The sequence below is a fragment of the Azolla caroliniana genome, unplaced genomic scaffold (genome assembly GCF_043228905.1).
Source record: "Azolla caroliniana isolate FFs.n. ecotype wild unplaced genomic scaffold, voAzoCaro1.0.p SCAF_20, whole genome shotgun sequence".
Lineage (NCBI taxonomy): Eukaryota > Viridiplantae > Streptophyta > Polypodiopsida > Salviniales > Salviniaceae > Azolla > Azolla caroliniana.
This window is the reverse complement of record NW_028230455.1, coordinates 10,276,222-10,290,384: the sequence shown is the minus strand read 5'-3', so window position 1 is coordinate 10,290,384 and position 14,163 is coordinate 10,276,222. Positions and strand designations below refer to the sequence as shown.

At 36.8% G+C, this 14,163-nt stretch overlaps 2 protein-coding genes and 2 non-coding genes across 5 annotated transcripts; 2 read left to right on the top strand and 2 right to left on the bottom strand.

Moving 5' to 3' along the window:
• Positions 1 to 3,043: 3,043 nt before the first annotated feature.
• Positions 3,044 to 7,516, top strand: EMB976 (Tetratricopeptide repeat (TPR)-like superfamily protein). The gene is made up of 3 exons (XM_087335731.1): positions 3,044 to 3,749; positions 5,194 to 6,595; positions 6,779 to 7,516. Exons 1-3 carry the CDS (start codon positions 3,111 to 3,113, stop codon positions 7,021 to 7,023), a joined length of 2,286 nt encoding a protein of 761 aa, XP_087191857.1. The 5' UTR covers positions 3,044 to 3,110; the 3' UTR covers positions 7,024 to 7,516.
• Positions 7,517 to 8,600: 1,084 nt separating this feature from the next.
• Positions 8,601 to 8,673, bottom strand: TRNAF-GAA (transfer RNA phenylalanine (anticodon GAA)). Its single transcript has one exon. It is a non-coding gene; the product is annotated as a tRNA-Phe (tRNA).
• Positions 8,674 to 11,559: 2,886 nt separating this feature from the next.
• TRNAF-GAA (transfer RNA phenylalanine (anticodon GAA)) lies at positions 11,560 to 11,632 on the bottom strand. The gene has a single exon. It is a non-coding gene; the product is annotated as a tRNA-Phe (tRNA).
• A 139-nt stretch (positions 11,633 to 11,771) lies between these two features.
• LOC147850964 (endonuclease V family protein) lies at positions 11,772 to 14,089 on the top strand. Of its 2 annotated transcripts, none has more exons than XM_087335733.1 (2): positions 11,772 to 11,945; positions 12,723 to 14,089. In XM_087335733.1, the coding sequence occupies exon 2, from the start codon at positions 12,981 to 12,983 to the stop codon at positions 13,908 to 13,910; it is 930 nt and encodes a 309-aa protein (XP_087191859.1). In that variant the 5' UTR covers positions 11,772 to 11,945; positions 12,723 to 12,980; the 3' UTR covers positions 13,911 to 14,089. The 2 variants fall into 2 exon arrangements, with proteins under 2 accessions (XP_087191859.1, XP_087191858.1); XM_087335732.1 differs by having other exon boundaries at positions 12,704 to 14,089.
• Positions 14,090 to 14,163: the final 74 nt, after the last annotated feature.

Genomic DNA, 14,163 nt, shown 5'->3' with positions numbered 1-14,163 from the left:
CATTATTGATACGTGCACCTTTAGATGAGGAGCTTTTGGATATCCAAAGTCAATTGCATGTTATTATTTCGTAGTTGCAATGCCAAAGTTATCGTTATGCGAAGATGCGACAATTGAGGGATGGGCTCATAGATAATCAATGTCAATCCCATTTGTTTTTCCAAGCGTTACATCCTACTTATACTCGATCTAATGTGGTACATGTGAAGCAAGGTGATGAATGGATAGTGGATCCTACTAAAATAATTGACATATGTGTTCATTACTTTAAGGAGTTGATTGGCCCACAATTGTTAATGACAAATGAGGTGAGTAGAGCACGTCATGAGTTTTATGATGTGGTTGGATGTATTGTGCATGACCTCATTAGTCATGAATTGGATGCGGATTTCATTAAGGATGAGGTGGACACAGTTTTAAGGCATCTTCCTAGTGGTAAGAGCCCTGGTTGGGATGGCTTGACAAATGAAGTTTTTAAGCGATATTCACACATTTTAAAGGGGCCCTTAACTTTGATGTTTCAACATTCTTGGGATTCTGGTCGTATGGCTCAAGCTTGGAAGGTTGGTCTAATTAAATTAGTTCCAAAGGTGGCATCTTCATAGTCATTTCATCAATGGAGACATATTTCTTTGATGGGGGGGGGGTTGTATAAGATATTTACAAAGGTATTAGCAAGTAGATTACAAAAGTATTTGTCAAAGTTGATACATCCAGCCCAATATGGTTTTATTGCAGGTAGGAATATATTGCATAATGTCTTAAATGTTCAAATGGCCATGGATTATGCTCGAAACACTCATCGAGAATTGATTATGGTGCAATTAGATTTGGAGAAAGCTTTTGATCATGTTAATTGGTCCTTTGTTTCTGGGTTAATGCATACAATGGGCTTTGAACCTCGATGTCTCGCCTCATATTTTTATTAGGACAAGATGCGGTGTCTCGAGTCATGCTTAATGGAGGAGTTACATCAGATATTGCCCTTATAAGATCCATTCATCAAGGATGCCCTATTAGCCCGTTGTTGTTTGCTATTGTTACTCATCCCTTGTTAGTGATGCTATCAAGGCTTGCAACAAATGGTGATATTGTGGGTCTACACCTTCCGTCTGGAGGGCAACTAGTTGCACAAGCTTTGGTTGATGATTCTTTCATGTTTCTACAAGCCTCACGAGAGAATCTTGAGAAGGGGATGCTTGTATGAAACCAATTTGCATTGGCTTCCGGATTACATATTAATTGGAGGAAGTTTAGTGTACTGAAAGGGATTTGGAATGTTTAGGATGGCAAGGATCCGTGGTGAAGAAAGGCTCTATTTTTCAACACTTGGGCTATCCATTAGGAATGAGTGTTACAAATGGTCAATTGATTGAATGGATGTCTAGTAAGTTGAGGGATAAGTTCATGTATTGGAAATCACAATCTTGGTCATTTCATGTACGTTTGAAGGTTGTACAATGTATTATGGAACCTATGATATTATATTACTTGCCATTGTTGTCGTGGACAAAGAAAGCTTTGCATTCTATTTTGCAACCTCTTCGATATTTGTTGTGGAAGAAAATGGATAAGATGGGAATCACTTGGGTTGCATGGAATCATCTAGCAACTCCGAAGCGCTTGGGGGGAGCTGGAGTATTGAATTTATCTAAGCATATGATGGGTCATAGATTTTCATTATTACAAGACATGTGTTCAATCTCACAAACATGGATATCTATTATTCAATATTTCATTGAGAACAAGGGTTTAACACATGGGAGGACAACAATTAAGGCTTCATGGTGGCAATTACTAAATGGATGTATTTCACTTAGGATTCAGGGCTCTACATGTGTTCAATACTTGGTTACCTCATGGCAAGAAGCACTCTTGTTATGTGTATGGAAACCATCATCTAGTAGAGAGCACTGTAATTCTTTGCAAAAAGAGTTACTCGTGTCTTCTCGGTTATTATGTTGGCCAGGAAAGGAGAGATTACGCTCTCAATTTAATCGTTTGTTTCGTTTGGGGGTCAAAGAGGTGGGAGATATAGTTAAGGCTTCATCTCAAAGAATTTTGGAGTTTGTTGAAGCACGACAATTATTACGCATTCCGCCTAATTATGGGTTTATTTGGCAACAACTACGAAATATTCCAGTGATGCAAGGTCCCTTCCCTCTAAAACAGGAGAACAACCGTGGATTGATTGGTGTTTAAAGGGTCAAACATCGTTGTTACAAGTGACTACTAATATTTTGTATCATTGCTCTGTTGAGTCTCTTGGATGGTTATCATCTAAGGCTGAAGAAGAATGGAGATTACACAAATCTGATCATGGGTGGTGGCAAATCTTACAACGTAGTTGGCATTCTAAATTGCCACTTGTAGCAAAGGTCTTCATTTGGAGAGTTTTGATTGGAGGATTGCCTTTGGGATTAGCTCTAAAGTGTCGTGGACTAGCAACGAGTAATTGCTTTTTTCTGCACTGTTCAAATGAAAGATAGTACTCATCGATTTATACAATGCCCGATTGCTTCTCAGATTTGGAGTTACATTTCTCAAATTTGGCAAGTTTTATCACGGTGCTATTTGACACCTAGACAGTGGGTGTTTGCACAATTTACACAGGTGGACCCAAAGTCAGAGATGGAGATTGTTTTTCTATTTTTGAGATATTGGGGATTGGGTGACCATACTTCATGGTCACAACCATTGTAAGTAGTGTTTTTTACACACATTTATTAATATAATTGTGTGTTTTCACCAAGAGAGAGAGAGAGAGAGAGAGAGAGAGAGAGAGAGAGAGAGAGAGAGAGAAACAGGTGTGTCCCGAAGAAGGAGGTGGGTCATTTTAGCCGGGGATCGCGAGAGCCGCACTAGGAATGGAGACAATGTGCTAGAAGAGAGACTCTTGAAGGAGCACAAGAAAAATGATACAATTGTATAGACTCTAAATACATATAGTCTTTATACATATGTACATAGTTTCCTTCTTCATATATGTACATAGTCTTGAGATAGTCTCTAAAAGTTAAATCTCTCCTTCTCCTTCTCCTTCTCCTCCCCCTCAAATGGATGGATATGCTGTGATTTTGGATTAATGGGCATTTTTCTTCCCTCCCCTAATGTCTAGCTTCGGCTTCTGTAACTTCTTCGGCCATAGCTTATCACTCTCACTTCCTCAACAGAAAAGCAACACTAACAACACCACTACCACTACAAGAAGAAGCATCAGAATAGGAGGAGGAGGAAGAAGAAGAAGAAGAAAGGGAATATGGAGAAGAACCTCGGTTTCTCCATCCCTCCCTTATCATGGCATGTTCCTTCAAGGGATTATAACATGCCAAGCTCAAAGAGAGCACAGGAAGCTCAGTGATCTTTCATCTAGGCAGAGAGTCTCTAATAAGAGATGGCCTCTAACTGATGATGGAGCTAGAAGGGTCATCAAAGAGAGGATAGCTTGGGAAAGCCAACTAAGAAAGAATAACCCTAACGCAAAAGGCTATAAATGGATCAAAAGGTCTCCTTCCCAAATGGCTCAATTCTTAGAGAATGGTCGGATCGATTACCAATATGCGAAACATGTCGATTCGGCCATACATACCATTCGCAAACTGGCTTCAAAGTCCCGGAGCTCATATGACTTTAGTCTCGTTATGAATCCTTGGGTCGGTCGCCTCTCTTTCAAAGAGATGTGTATCATTCTCAAGGAACAGAGGAATTGGGTTCAAGCATACGATTTCTTTCAGTGGATGAAGAGGCAGGTATGTTTATTGGGTGCCCCCTCTAACTTGGATTCTTTTCTTGTCTTTTGTTATTTAGTTTATCTCATTACCTTTGTCCAGTTTTTTCTTTTGTTTTTTCCTTCCTTCCTTAGATTATTACTAATCAGGATAAATTTTGTTGCTTATATAGATATAGATATAGGTAGTTCTTGCCTAATTTGCACATAGTCGGTGTTAGTTAAATATCGGTACCCTCTTTTCAGGATTTTCTTTTCCCTTCAGTTATCACTAACAGGGTAGATTGTCTATCTTTAGATGGTTGATTATAAGGTCGAATTGTCTTTGCCTTAATGGAAGTGGCAGGTACGTTAGTTAATCTTCTTACCTATTGGTTAGGTTTTTTTCTGGTTATTGCTAGTTGGGGCTAGATCTAGCTATAAATAGGTAATTATAAGTTCTATTTTGTTCTATAAGTTATAAGTAGAAAGTATATTAGTTAATTAGTTCCACTTGTTCAGTTTTTTTTTTTCCTTTGGCTAAATGAAAGTGGAATCTATGCCAGTTAATATCTGTATTGCGTGCTCATGTTTTTCTTTCTGGTTATGTCTAACTGGATAGATCCAGCTAGCTATAGATAGGTGGTTGGAAGTCTCCCTTCTTTAAGGACAATGCTATCACTTATTTTGTGGAAACCTGTGATTATGCATGATTTCAAACTTAAACTTATGAAGGGTTTTAAAAAGATTAGGGTAACATCAAACCTATTGCTCGAGATTCAAATTCACAACCTTCCATTAGTCACGAGACTTACTGCTTCAACTTTAGAAAGTTCGAAAATGTAAGCTTGTGAATCTATGACTAATAATTGGTAATACTTCTAACGTCTCTTATGTGGTGATGTAGTAAAGGCAATGCTTTAGCACGTAATGTCTTGTTATGCCGGACAATTAGTCTGAATCAATCTATTGAACTGCGAAAATCTTTTCAGAGGGAAATGACAATGGTTGTGCATGTGTATACATCTAATTTGAATTACTGTCGAGAGTCACGACGCAAGGATTGGAACTCAATGAACGAAACCCAAGGTCAAGTGCAAACGGGAAAAATGATATATACTTAAAGCTCTCTTTTCTCTTTTGATGGAAGCTTCAAGAACTTTCTATGAAGGAGCACTGTTTATGATCTTTATGAAACTCGATTTTTCTTAGACAGCATACCATCTTTTGGTCAACTTAAATGTAATTTACATTACAACCTTCTGCTGCCCTAACTTCCAAGTCCTCTGTTTGACCCAGAATTCATAAAACTTGATTGTTTTCCTTGGTAAGGATCATTTATTCTTTTTGTTTAGATTGACTTTCTACATAGGAAAACTAAGAATGGGGATATTTTGCTTCTGATTGTTTAGTGGTTTCAAAAAGTTTATTTTTTTCCATACATAACAGAATGTTTGAAAAAAACAAGCTTATACATTAATGTGCAGGGTCGTTATGTGCCGAGTGTCATTCCTTACACAATCCTATTGAGGATATGCGGACGAGAGAAACAATTTGATATTGTTCAAAGCCTTTATAAAGAGATGTTGGGTGTAGGTTGTGAACCGGATGAAGTTGTAATATGTAGCTTGATCTGTATATTTGGAAAATCAGGCCACATAACTTTTATGCTGGAGTTTTACGAGATGATGAGGATGCAAGGACTCATCCCACCCATTGTGGTATATAATTTCATGCTTTCTTCCTTGTACAAGAAAGGCCTTTACATAAAGGCGATTGATGTTTGGAACGACCTTCGTGACTCGAAAGCGAAAGCGAATGATTACACTTATGGGGTGGTGATCAATGTTTATCGAAAGATGAACAAGTTTGAAGAGGCCATCCATGTCTTTGAAGAGATGATGTCGTTCGGCCATCTCCCTGATGGGATTCTCTACAACATGGTGATCACTATGATGGGAAAATTAGGAAGACAGGATTTGATGCTAGATACATATGAAAAGATGAAGATGCAAGGCTTGATCATAGGTAAATATACATATACATATTTGGTTCACTTCTTTTGCAAAGCTAGAAATTACGAGCTAGCAATGAGGTTTTTCTCTGAAATGCAAAGACAGGGATGTCTGATGGATGAAGTGATCTATGGTACGATAATTTCTATTTATGGCCAGTTGGGTCTCTATGAAGATGCCGAACGTGCTTTTAAAGAGATGGATGAAGCTGGGCTTGTGGTCACTGATAGAGTGTTTATCATAATGGCAACTGTAAGGATGAAAGCATGTAGTTATGCTCAAGTGTTAGAGCTGTTTGATGAGATGAAATCTCGGGGCTTTACCATGTCAAGATATGCCTGGATTATTGTGTTACAATGTTGTGTGAAGCAACAAAAACTATCTCATGCTGAGTCGGTCTTCCAAGTGATGCACGCGAAAGGGTTTGCAGATACAGCTGCATACACATGCATGTTCAGTTTGTATAAGAAGCTATCCATCATTGAAGGTAGTAAAGCATTGCTATCAGTTTTGGAATCTGATGGTTTGAGACCTGATGAGAAGCTTTATGGTGCAATTATTGACCTTTTTTGTAGCCTTGGCATGATTCCACAAGCTGAACTCTATTATACCAAGATGCAAAATGATTCGGGATTGACCCCAACTACGTATATCAAAACAATGCTAATCCAGGCTTATGGAAAAGAAGGGAGGTTTTCTGAGGCAGAATTATTGTATAATGGTTTGAATCGTCCGGATGCTACAGCGATGGTTGTGATGCTCAACATATACGATTCCTTTGGTAGAACAGAGGATGTGGCATCTCTATCCCAATGCTTAATGCAATGCGACCTTGAAAGCTATAACAACCTTATTGTCAAGTGTGTTAAAAAGGGTAATGGAAATGTTTGATTGCTCAACTTGTTAAGCTCATCATGAAGTGCATTGGAAATGAGTAGCGTTTGATTGGTTAACTTGTTAATCTTGTTATGAAGTGTTTTACAAACAAGTTATTTTGAAGTTTGTATGAACTTAAGCCTCTCTTCTTCTTCTTCTTCTTCTTCTTTTGTGCATGCAGGTTCTATAACCACTGCAAGCTTTCTTTGTTCACAAATGATGGAAAAAGGCCACATACCGCCTGAGAAGACATTTATCTCTGTGCTTTCTGCGTTTATTGGCAAAAGGCAATATCAAAAAGCATCAGAACTATTTCAGCAAGCAGGCACATTGGGCTTTTGCTATAAACCATCGGTATATAATAATTCAGTTATCGACAGTTTGAAGTGTGGGATACAAGGGATGATCACGAAATTTACCAGATGATTGAGGAATATTGACATTGATACATTGGTCAAAGTGTTTAAATTCCTTTATCATTACATCTGAACGTTTTCTACGTCATCAGTATAAATGCAGTTCCATGCTCCAACTTGAAGAAATCAGATGTATCGCGATGTGGCCAATGGAGTATGAAGGCTGAATGATCATAAAATTTACTGGATGATCGAGGAAACGAACATTAGTACATTGGTCAAAGTGTTTAAATTCCTTTATCATTACATCTGAATGTTTTCTATGTCATCAGGATAAATGAAGTTCCGAGCTCCAACTTGAAGAAATTACAAGGATTACTATATGGCCAATGTCGTACGTAGGCCAAAGACTGAAAATTGTAACATATATGAATTATAATATTCCATTTGACACTTGTACCTTGCCAGTATATTTACATAATGGAGAAAGAGATGCTCTTCAAAACATATTCACGGCTCCAGATGGGAGTGTCATCGAGTAATACATTGACATACCGTTTTGATGAAGGTTTGCCAAAGAATCGATTTAAGGAAAGAGGGGGAATTGTTAATAGCGAATCATATGTTTGAACCATTCAATTACCTCACATGAAACTTTGTCTGCTTGTTAAGATCAGGAATTAGATGAATAAGATATTAACAGTTATTGTTAATATCTGACCACATATACGTTCAATATGTAAATATTCAATGAAAGGATTTAGGTAGTTTCAATTTGTTATTTGGATGGATCACATGTACGATCCCATGAAGTTAAGATCTTAACAGATATAACTTCTTGTCTTATTCATAGGAATCTCTTTTTCAAAGCTATATCAGCATTTTGCTAACCATTGCTATCCCAATACTCTGAAAAATCCGAATTGAGCATCTTGTCTTTATCTTGGTGTCTTGTGTATGCTTCTGTATTATGTTAGATAACTAATCAAATAAAGTCTGTAATTAAGTTTGTAATGACTACAATGTGTCATAATAATTTCAAAATGGCTCAAAGAATGTCATTGGTATGTTGGGTATAAATAAATTACATGCGACAAATGCATCCTCACACAACACACACGTGATTCATCTCGAATAAGTAATTATCATGACCAAACTGTACAACAAATTGATTGTATCAAAGGTCTCCTTTTATTCCCCACTACTCAGGCCCAACTTTTTCACAGAAAACATGCAATGATGATGCTCATATTTTATGAACTTGTGACAAGAAAGGATATATCCTTCACTGAAGCAACAAAAATCATTGGGTGTTCGAAAGTCTCATCCAATGGAGAGTATAAGTGGTGTTCGAAAAATCATAGGAACCAACCTTGTTAGTTTTTGGTAGATGATGAAGCATTTCTTTCACACTTAACCCATTAGTTTTTTTTTTCCGATGGAGGAAGATAATGAAGCACTACTGTTTTATCAAACACCTATGAAGGAGAGCATTATCTTCTTCTTCTTCTTCTTCTTCATAGGTCAAAAACCATGGAAGGAAAAAAAGCCAGAGTTAACCCAGAGCCAATCTCAGCTAGCTAGCCAAATCAATGAGAGTGTAAAGCTTTTCTTTTTGGACTTGCAAGAAAGAAAAATTTAAGAAAATGCGGTGAGCGTGGATCGAACACGCGACCTTCAGATCTTCAGTCTGACGCTCTCCCAACTGAGCTATCCCCGCAGATGAAAATTGTTTCACTTTAACTATATATACCCAGTGTAAACAAGAACTTAATTATTAACAAACTAGAGTATAGAAAGAACTTAACTACATATGATTTAATGAATTGGTGTAAACAATCCAAGAACTTAACTATTAACAATCAAAAGTATAGAAAGAACTTAACTGCATATAATTTAATGAATGAATTGATGTAAACAATCCAAGAACTTAACTCTTAGTAATCAAAACTATGGAAAGAAATGGAAGTCTGGTTACACCTACCCTCTTTGTGATACAAGGTTTTCCCTTCTCGCATTGGTAGCTCAACTGTTAACTGCTTCATTCGTAATTGTTCTACGGTTTCGATCAATCCCTTCATGCACTTTATCCAATTTTTACCCAACTTGGACTTTAACTTCATCAAGTCAACACAATTTAGGGTTTGTGAGGGAAGACCAAAATCCTAATCTTTCAAGACCCTTCATGTCGTACTAGTGGTGGAAACAAATGAAGTAGGGGTACCAGAACATACATGTAGGTGTATATAACATGTGGGCCAACCTAGTTATTAATCATGCTAGCAATGCATTTGTATAACATCCACAATTTTAACCAAAATTATTGATGGATGGAAATGACTAGAATGAATGTGGTCACAATGACTTATTATGATGAGTAAATTGATGTACAAGATTGAATGTAGACATATATTGCCTTACAATATGCAAAACTTACTTCCTAGCAATAAAATGGCCGGAAAGCTTTGAGTTGGTAATGTCATTAAACGCATATGATAAACTTGAGTGTCATAACAATAATTTAACCCTATTCAAAAAGCTTATGTAATACGTGCACACCACCTCATCAAACATGAAAAGCCTTATATAGGCAAAAAAAATTCTCAATCTATTCATGTACTTTAAAGAAGAAAATGGAACAAGTAGATAGACCATGGACACATTTGCATAAAAATGTTCTTACTTTTCTTTTTGAGTAATTTGAGGCATTTATAGAACACATATCTACAAGGACATTGTAGAGGAAAGAACATATTCATGGTGTGTATATAGCACACTTTATGTGAGTGTTGCATAGATAAAGGCCTTTAAAGCACACAACATTGATAAGAAAATGGTTTGTCATTGCATCATTGCTAAGATCTCATCATTAACATAGTTGCATTATTAGGGATTTGGGTTAATAAAGCCAAGAGTAGGTCCATTCGCCTTTAATTATCATATAGTTACTCCAACATTAATTAATGAACCCCTACTAAGGTAGCCATGTGTCTGCTCGTCACAAATGTAATCAAACTCAATCAGATTGAAGGACACACACACACTTTTGTTTGCAACACATCATATACACGTGGAAATGAAAACCTCAAAGAGAAGCGAAATTATGTAAAGAATTGATGCAACTAGGGAGCTTGAGGTCTCCAATAGCCAATAAACTAAACACATTCAAAGAAAAGAGATTAAAGATGCTATATGATACCATGGAAAGTATTACAAGCATGAATAGACAACCATAGTTATAATGATTTGAGGAAGATAATATATGAATCAATGGAGGTAGTGCCATGTTCTATCCTTTTGCAAAGGACAATGAGACAATTGATTGAATCATTATTGTTCATAAAAAAATCCAAGGTCTTGGTTGCAAGAAAACCAATGTCCATAAAGCCTAGAATATTACCATGTATAGAGTTACATGCAATAACCAAAAGTCCAAAAGACCTTACCATGTATGAAATGTTGTCTCTATGAAAAATATGTATAACAAAACACGTCCGAATAAAATGCTCCATGCTTACATCAATGCATGCATCCACATTGTTTGTAAATGAGATTATTTGAGAGTAGAAGCAATATTCACACTATGTTCCCTTGAACTACAAGGAACTCTTCAAATTACCTTTTTAACCTTTATCTCCACCAAGCCAATTAGTTTTTTGCATTTTCCACATGTCATTGTCTTGTAAATCCACCTAGATGCTAGAACCTTATTGTAGGCCAACACAATTCTTAGTAGCTTACACGGACAAAGAGGGGCCATCTAAAGGGTTCTTCAAACTCGAAGGTGTTCTAGCTCTTTTAAGGGTGCCATAAGCACATTGATGTCTAGTTATGATATGCATACAACAAATTGTCATACATGTCGATGGTGCAGACCGAAATCATATCTGTCTTATGGTTTCTAGAAAAGTTGATATGTTGATCCGAGTTGGCAACATCTTCAATGTTCATGTACTCTTCTTTTGTGGTAGTAAGTAGGCTTTTCATGCATGCAACACGACTAGAAGTGATTCTTGGATAGATTGCACTATAGATGCGCGAGCTCTTGGGCTACATAGAATTGAAGACTACACACACAAGCATGTATGCAAGTCTAAACACGTCCTCCAACTATATAGCACAAAATTTGGAGCCAATTCATTGGCCCAATGAATCACGAAGAAGAAAGGTATTTCGAGCACATTCATTGACCCAAATGAATCATGAAGAAGAAAGGTATTTCGAGCACATTCATGGACCCAAATGAATCATAAAGAAGAAAGATATTTCAAGCCCACTCATTGGCCCAATGAATCATGAGATCAAGGGTATTTCTAGCCCATTCATTGGCCCAATGTATCACAAAGAAAGGTATTTCGAGCACATTCATTGGCCCAATGAATCATGAGATCAAGGGTATTTCTAGCCCATTCATTGGCCCAATGTATCACAAAGAAAGGTATTTCGAGCACATTCATTGGCCCAATGAATCATGACGAAGAAAGGTATTTCTAGCCCATTCATTTGGCCCAATGAATCATGACGAAGAAAGGAATTTCTAGCCCATTCATTTGGCCCAATGAATCCATGAAGGAAAAAAGGTAATAGTTACAAAAAGCCTTAAAGATGCGGTGAGCGTGGATCGAACACGCGACCTTCAGATCTTCAGTCTGACGCTCTCCCAACTGAGCTATCCCCGCAAGATGAAAGACAAATTTTTTAGATACATTTTTGTATAAATTATTGGAGCTTCTCAGGGGTACCGTTCCAATTGCTGAAAACCAAACATTACCTTGTAATAATTATGGAAAAACCAGAAATCTTCGAGATCCCCTGCTTTTATTTTGTAATTTTTCTTCCTTAGCACCTCCTCCGATCAGTTTAAACCCAAGAATGAAGCTCCTTCAACAAGTCAAGCCAGATGGAAAGCTTCTAAAAGATCCGATGGGAAACTTCTTGCAGATGTGATGAAAACTTGGAATTTTATTCATTACGAATCTCTGTTCTAACGAGGTATTTGCTTTCAGGCTTTTTTTTTTCTTCTTTTCTATGCCCAAAATCTTAAAATGTGTGTCATCTTTCAGAAAATTTGGTAGAAACAATGCACTGGTTGTTATGGATGATAATAGATTGTGAAAAAACAACAAGAAATGGTTAAAAAATGCGTGTGTATTGTAATGAATGAAAATGCTTTGAACTAGTTGTGTTATAGAAAACAAAAATATTTTGGATTATGTTTTCATTCATCTTTATTTTTCACTATTTAGATTAATCCTTGATTATTGATGAGAATGTTCTGAACTTGTTTTGAATTAGTTCTGTTTAAGGGATTTTCGTTTGAAAAAATCATTTGGATTATGTGATTACACATTTGCTTTCAAATATTCAGAATCATCCTTCATTACCGATGAAAATGAACTGATCTTGCTTAGAATTAGTTGTGCTTATAGATCGTGGATTTATGCATCTTTATTCTTTGACGTTTGGACTTGTCTCTTGATTAGCAGTGAAAATTTGATAAAACTTGCTTTGAAATAGTTGTTTATTTATGTGTATGTACGCATTTTTATTTTTTGATATTCAGACTAGATCTCCATTACTGATAAAAATGAACTGAACATTATTTGAATTAGCTGCATTCATGTGTGTGTTTTGTGGGTTTATGCAAAAAAAAATTGGTCTTTTGATTATCAATGAAAAACTGGTTGAATTTTCTTAAAAAGTTATGTGAAAAATCGACTGTACTTGCAACTGAGAGAATGTTGTTCTAGTCTTGTATTTATGTTACAGGGGTTATGTGACTATCTTCTTTTGAGATATATTCATGCCTAACATGGTCATCAAGTTAAAAAAGAAGTGCATCATGCCTCAACAAAGGTTCGGCCAAAATTACAATGTACGAGATCACATTTATATTGGCAGTTTTTATTCTTTATCTCATAAATCACATTGATCAAAGTATCACGGCTGTAGCAAAACCTTGGAAATTCTCCATTACACAGTTTATGTATTATATCACTATTAAGTTTGTGTGCTTTATTCGTGGTAATGAATGAGATTGATGGGATCTCAAAACAACGAATGCTATGGCAAACGGAGCAAGAGAGGCTGAAAAACCTCCTTGTGCTTTGTGATGATTTTGCTCCAAGAATGAATTGTGATAAATCGGGTAGTCAAGCTTGTGTTCATTTCATCGGAGGGGTTGATGTAAGCTTTGACAAGAAAGATTCAGAACTCGCGTGTGGAGCTCTGGTTGTGATTGATATGGACACAATGAATGTGGTTTATGAAGATTTCAAGATTGTTCATCTAACTCTACCATATATCCCCGGTTTTCTTGCTTTCAGAGAGAGCCCTGTGTTGCTCGAACTAATTCAAAAGCTCATGAAAGAGCATCCAGAAGTGGCACCGGATGTGATAATGGTAGATGGAAATGGTATACTTCACCCAAGAGGCTTTGGATTGGCTAGCCACATTGGAGTACTAGCAAACATCCCAACTATCGGTGTTGCCAAAAACCTTCATCATGTCGACGGTCTTTCGAGAGCCCATATTAACACAAATCTAAAGACCGATGAAGTGAATGATGATACTACAAATCATGTTGATTGTGTTTCTAAAGAGTGCCTGAACACAAACCTAATAACCAAAATAGTGGGGGATAATTATGATTGTAATGATGATGCATCACATCATATTGATGGTATTTCTAAAGAGCAGCTTAATACAAACAAAATTAGGGAGGCGATGACTTGTGATGTTATACCACTTACTGGTGATTCTGGACAAGTATTAGGCATGGCATTGAGAAGCCATAAAGGCTGTACAAAGCCCATCTTTATATCAATTGGTCATCGGATCTCTCTTGGCACCGCAGTGGGTCTTGTCCAAAAATGTGGCAAGTATCGGATTCCAGAGCCAATAAGGCAAGCTGATATTCGGTCCCGTGAAAGAATGAGGTTAAATTTCAGCAAATAGTAGGGTAACTTTTGGCACATGTCCCATAATACATATAAAACACATGATATAATCATCATTTGTGGCAAAGACCTTAATCTTGATATGCAATGATCATGCGAGGTGCAAAACTGCGAAATTTTGTCAAAAGTCTGAAGATAATCCATTTGGTGGAGGATCGGAGTTAGTGATTGTACTTTTGCTTTTGGTTTTCTCTGATGCATAAAGGTTGTGTCGATATATATATATATATATATGCCTTTCATATATGGGT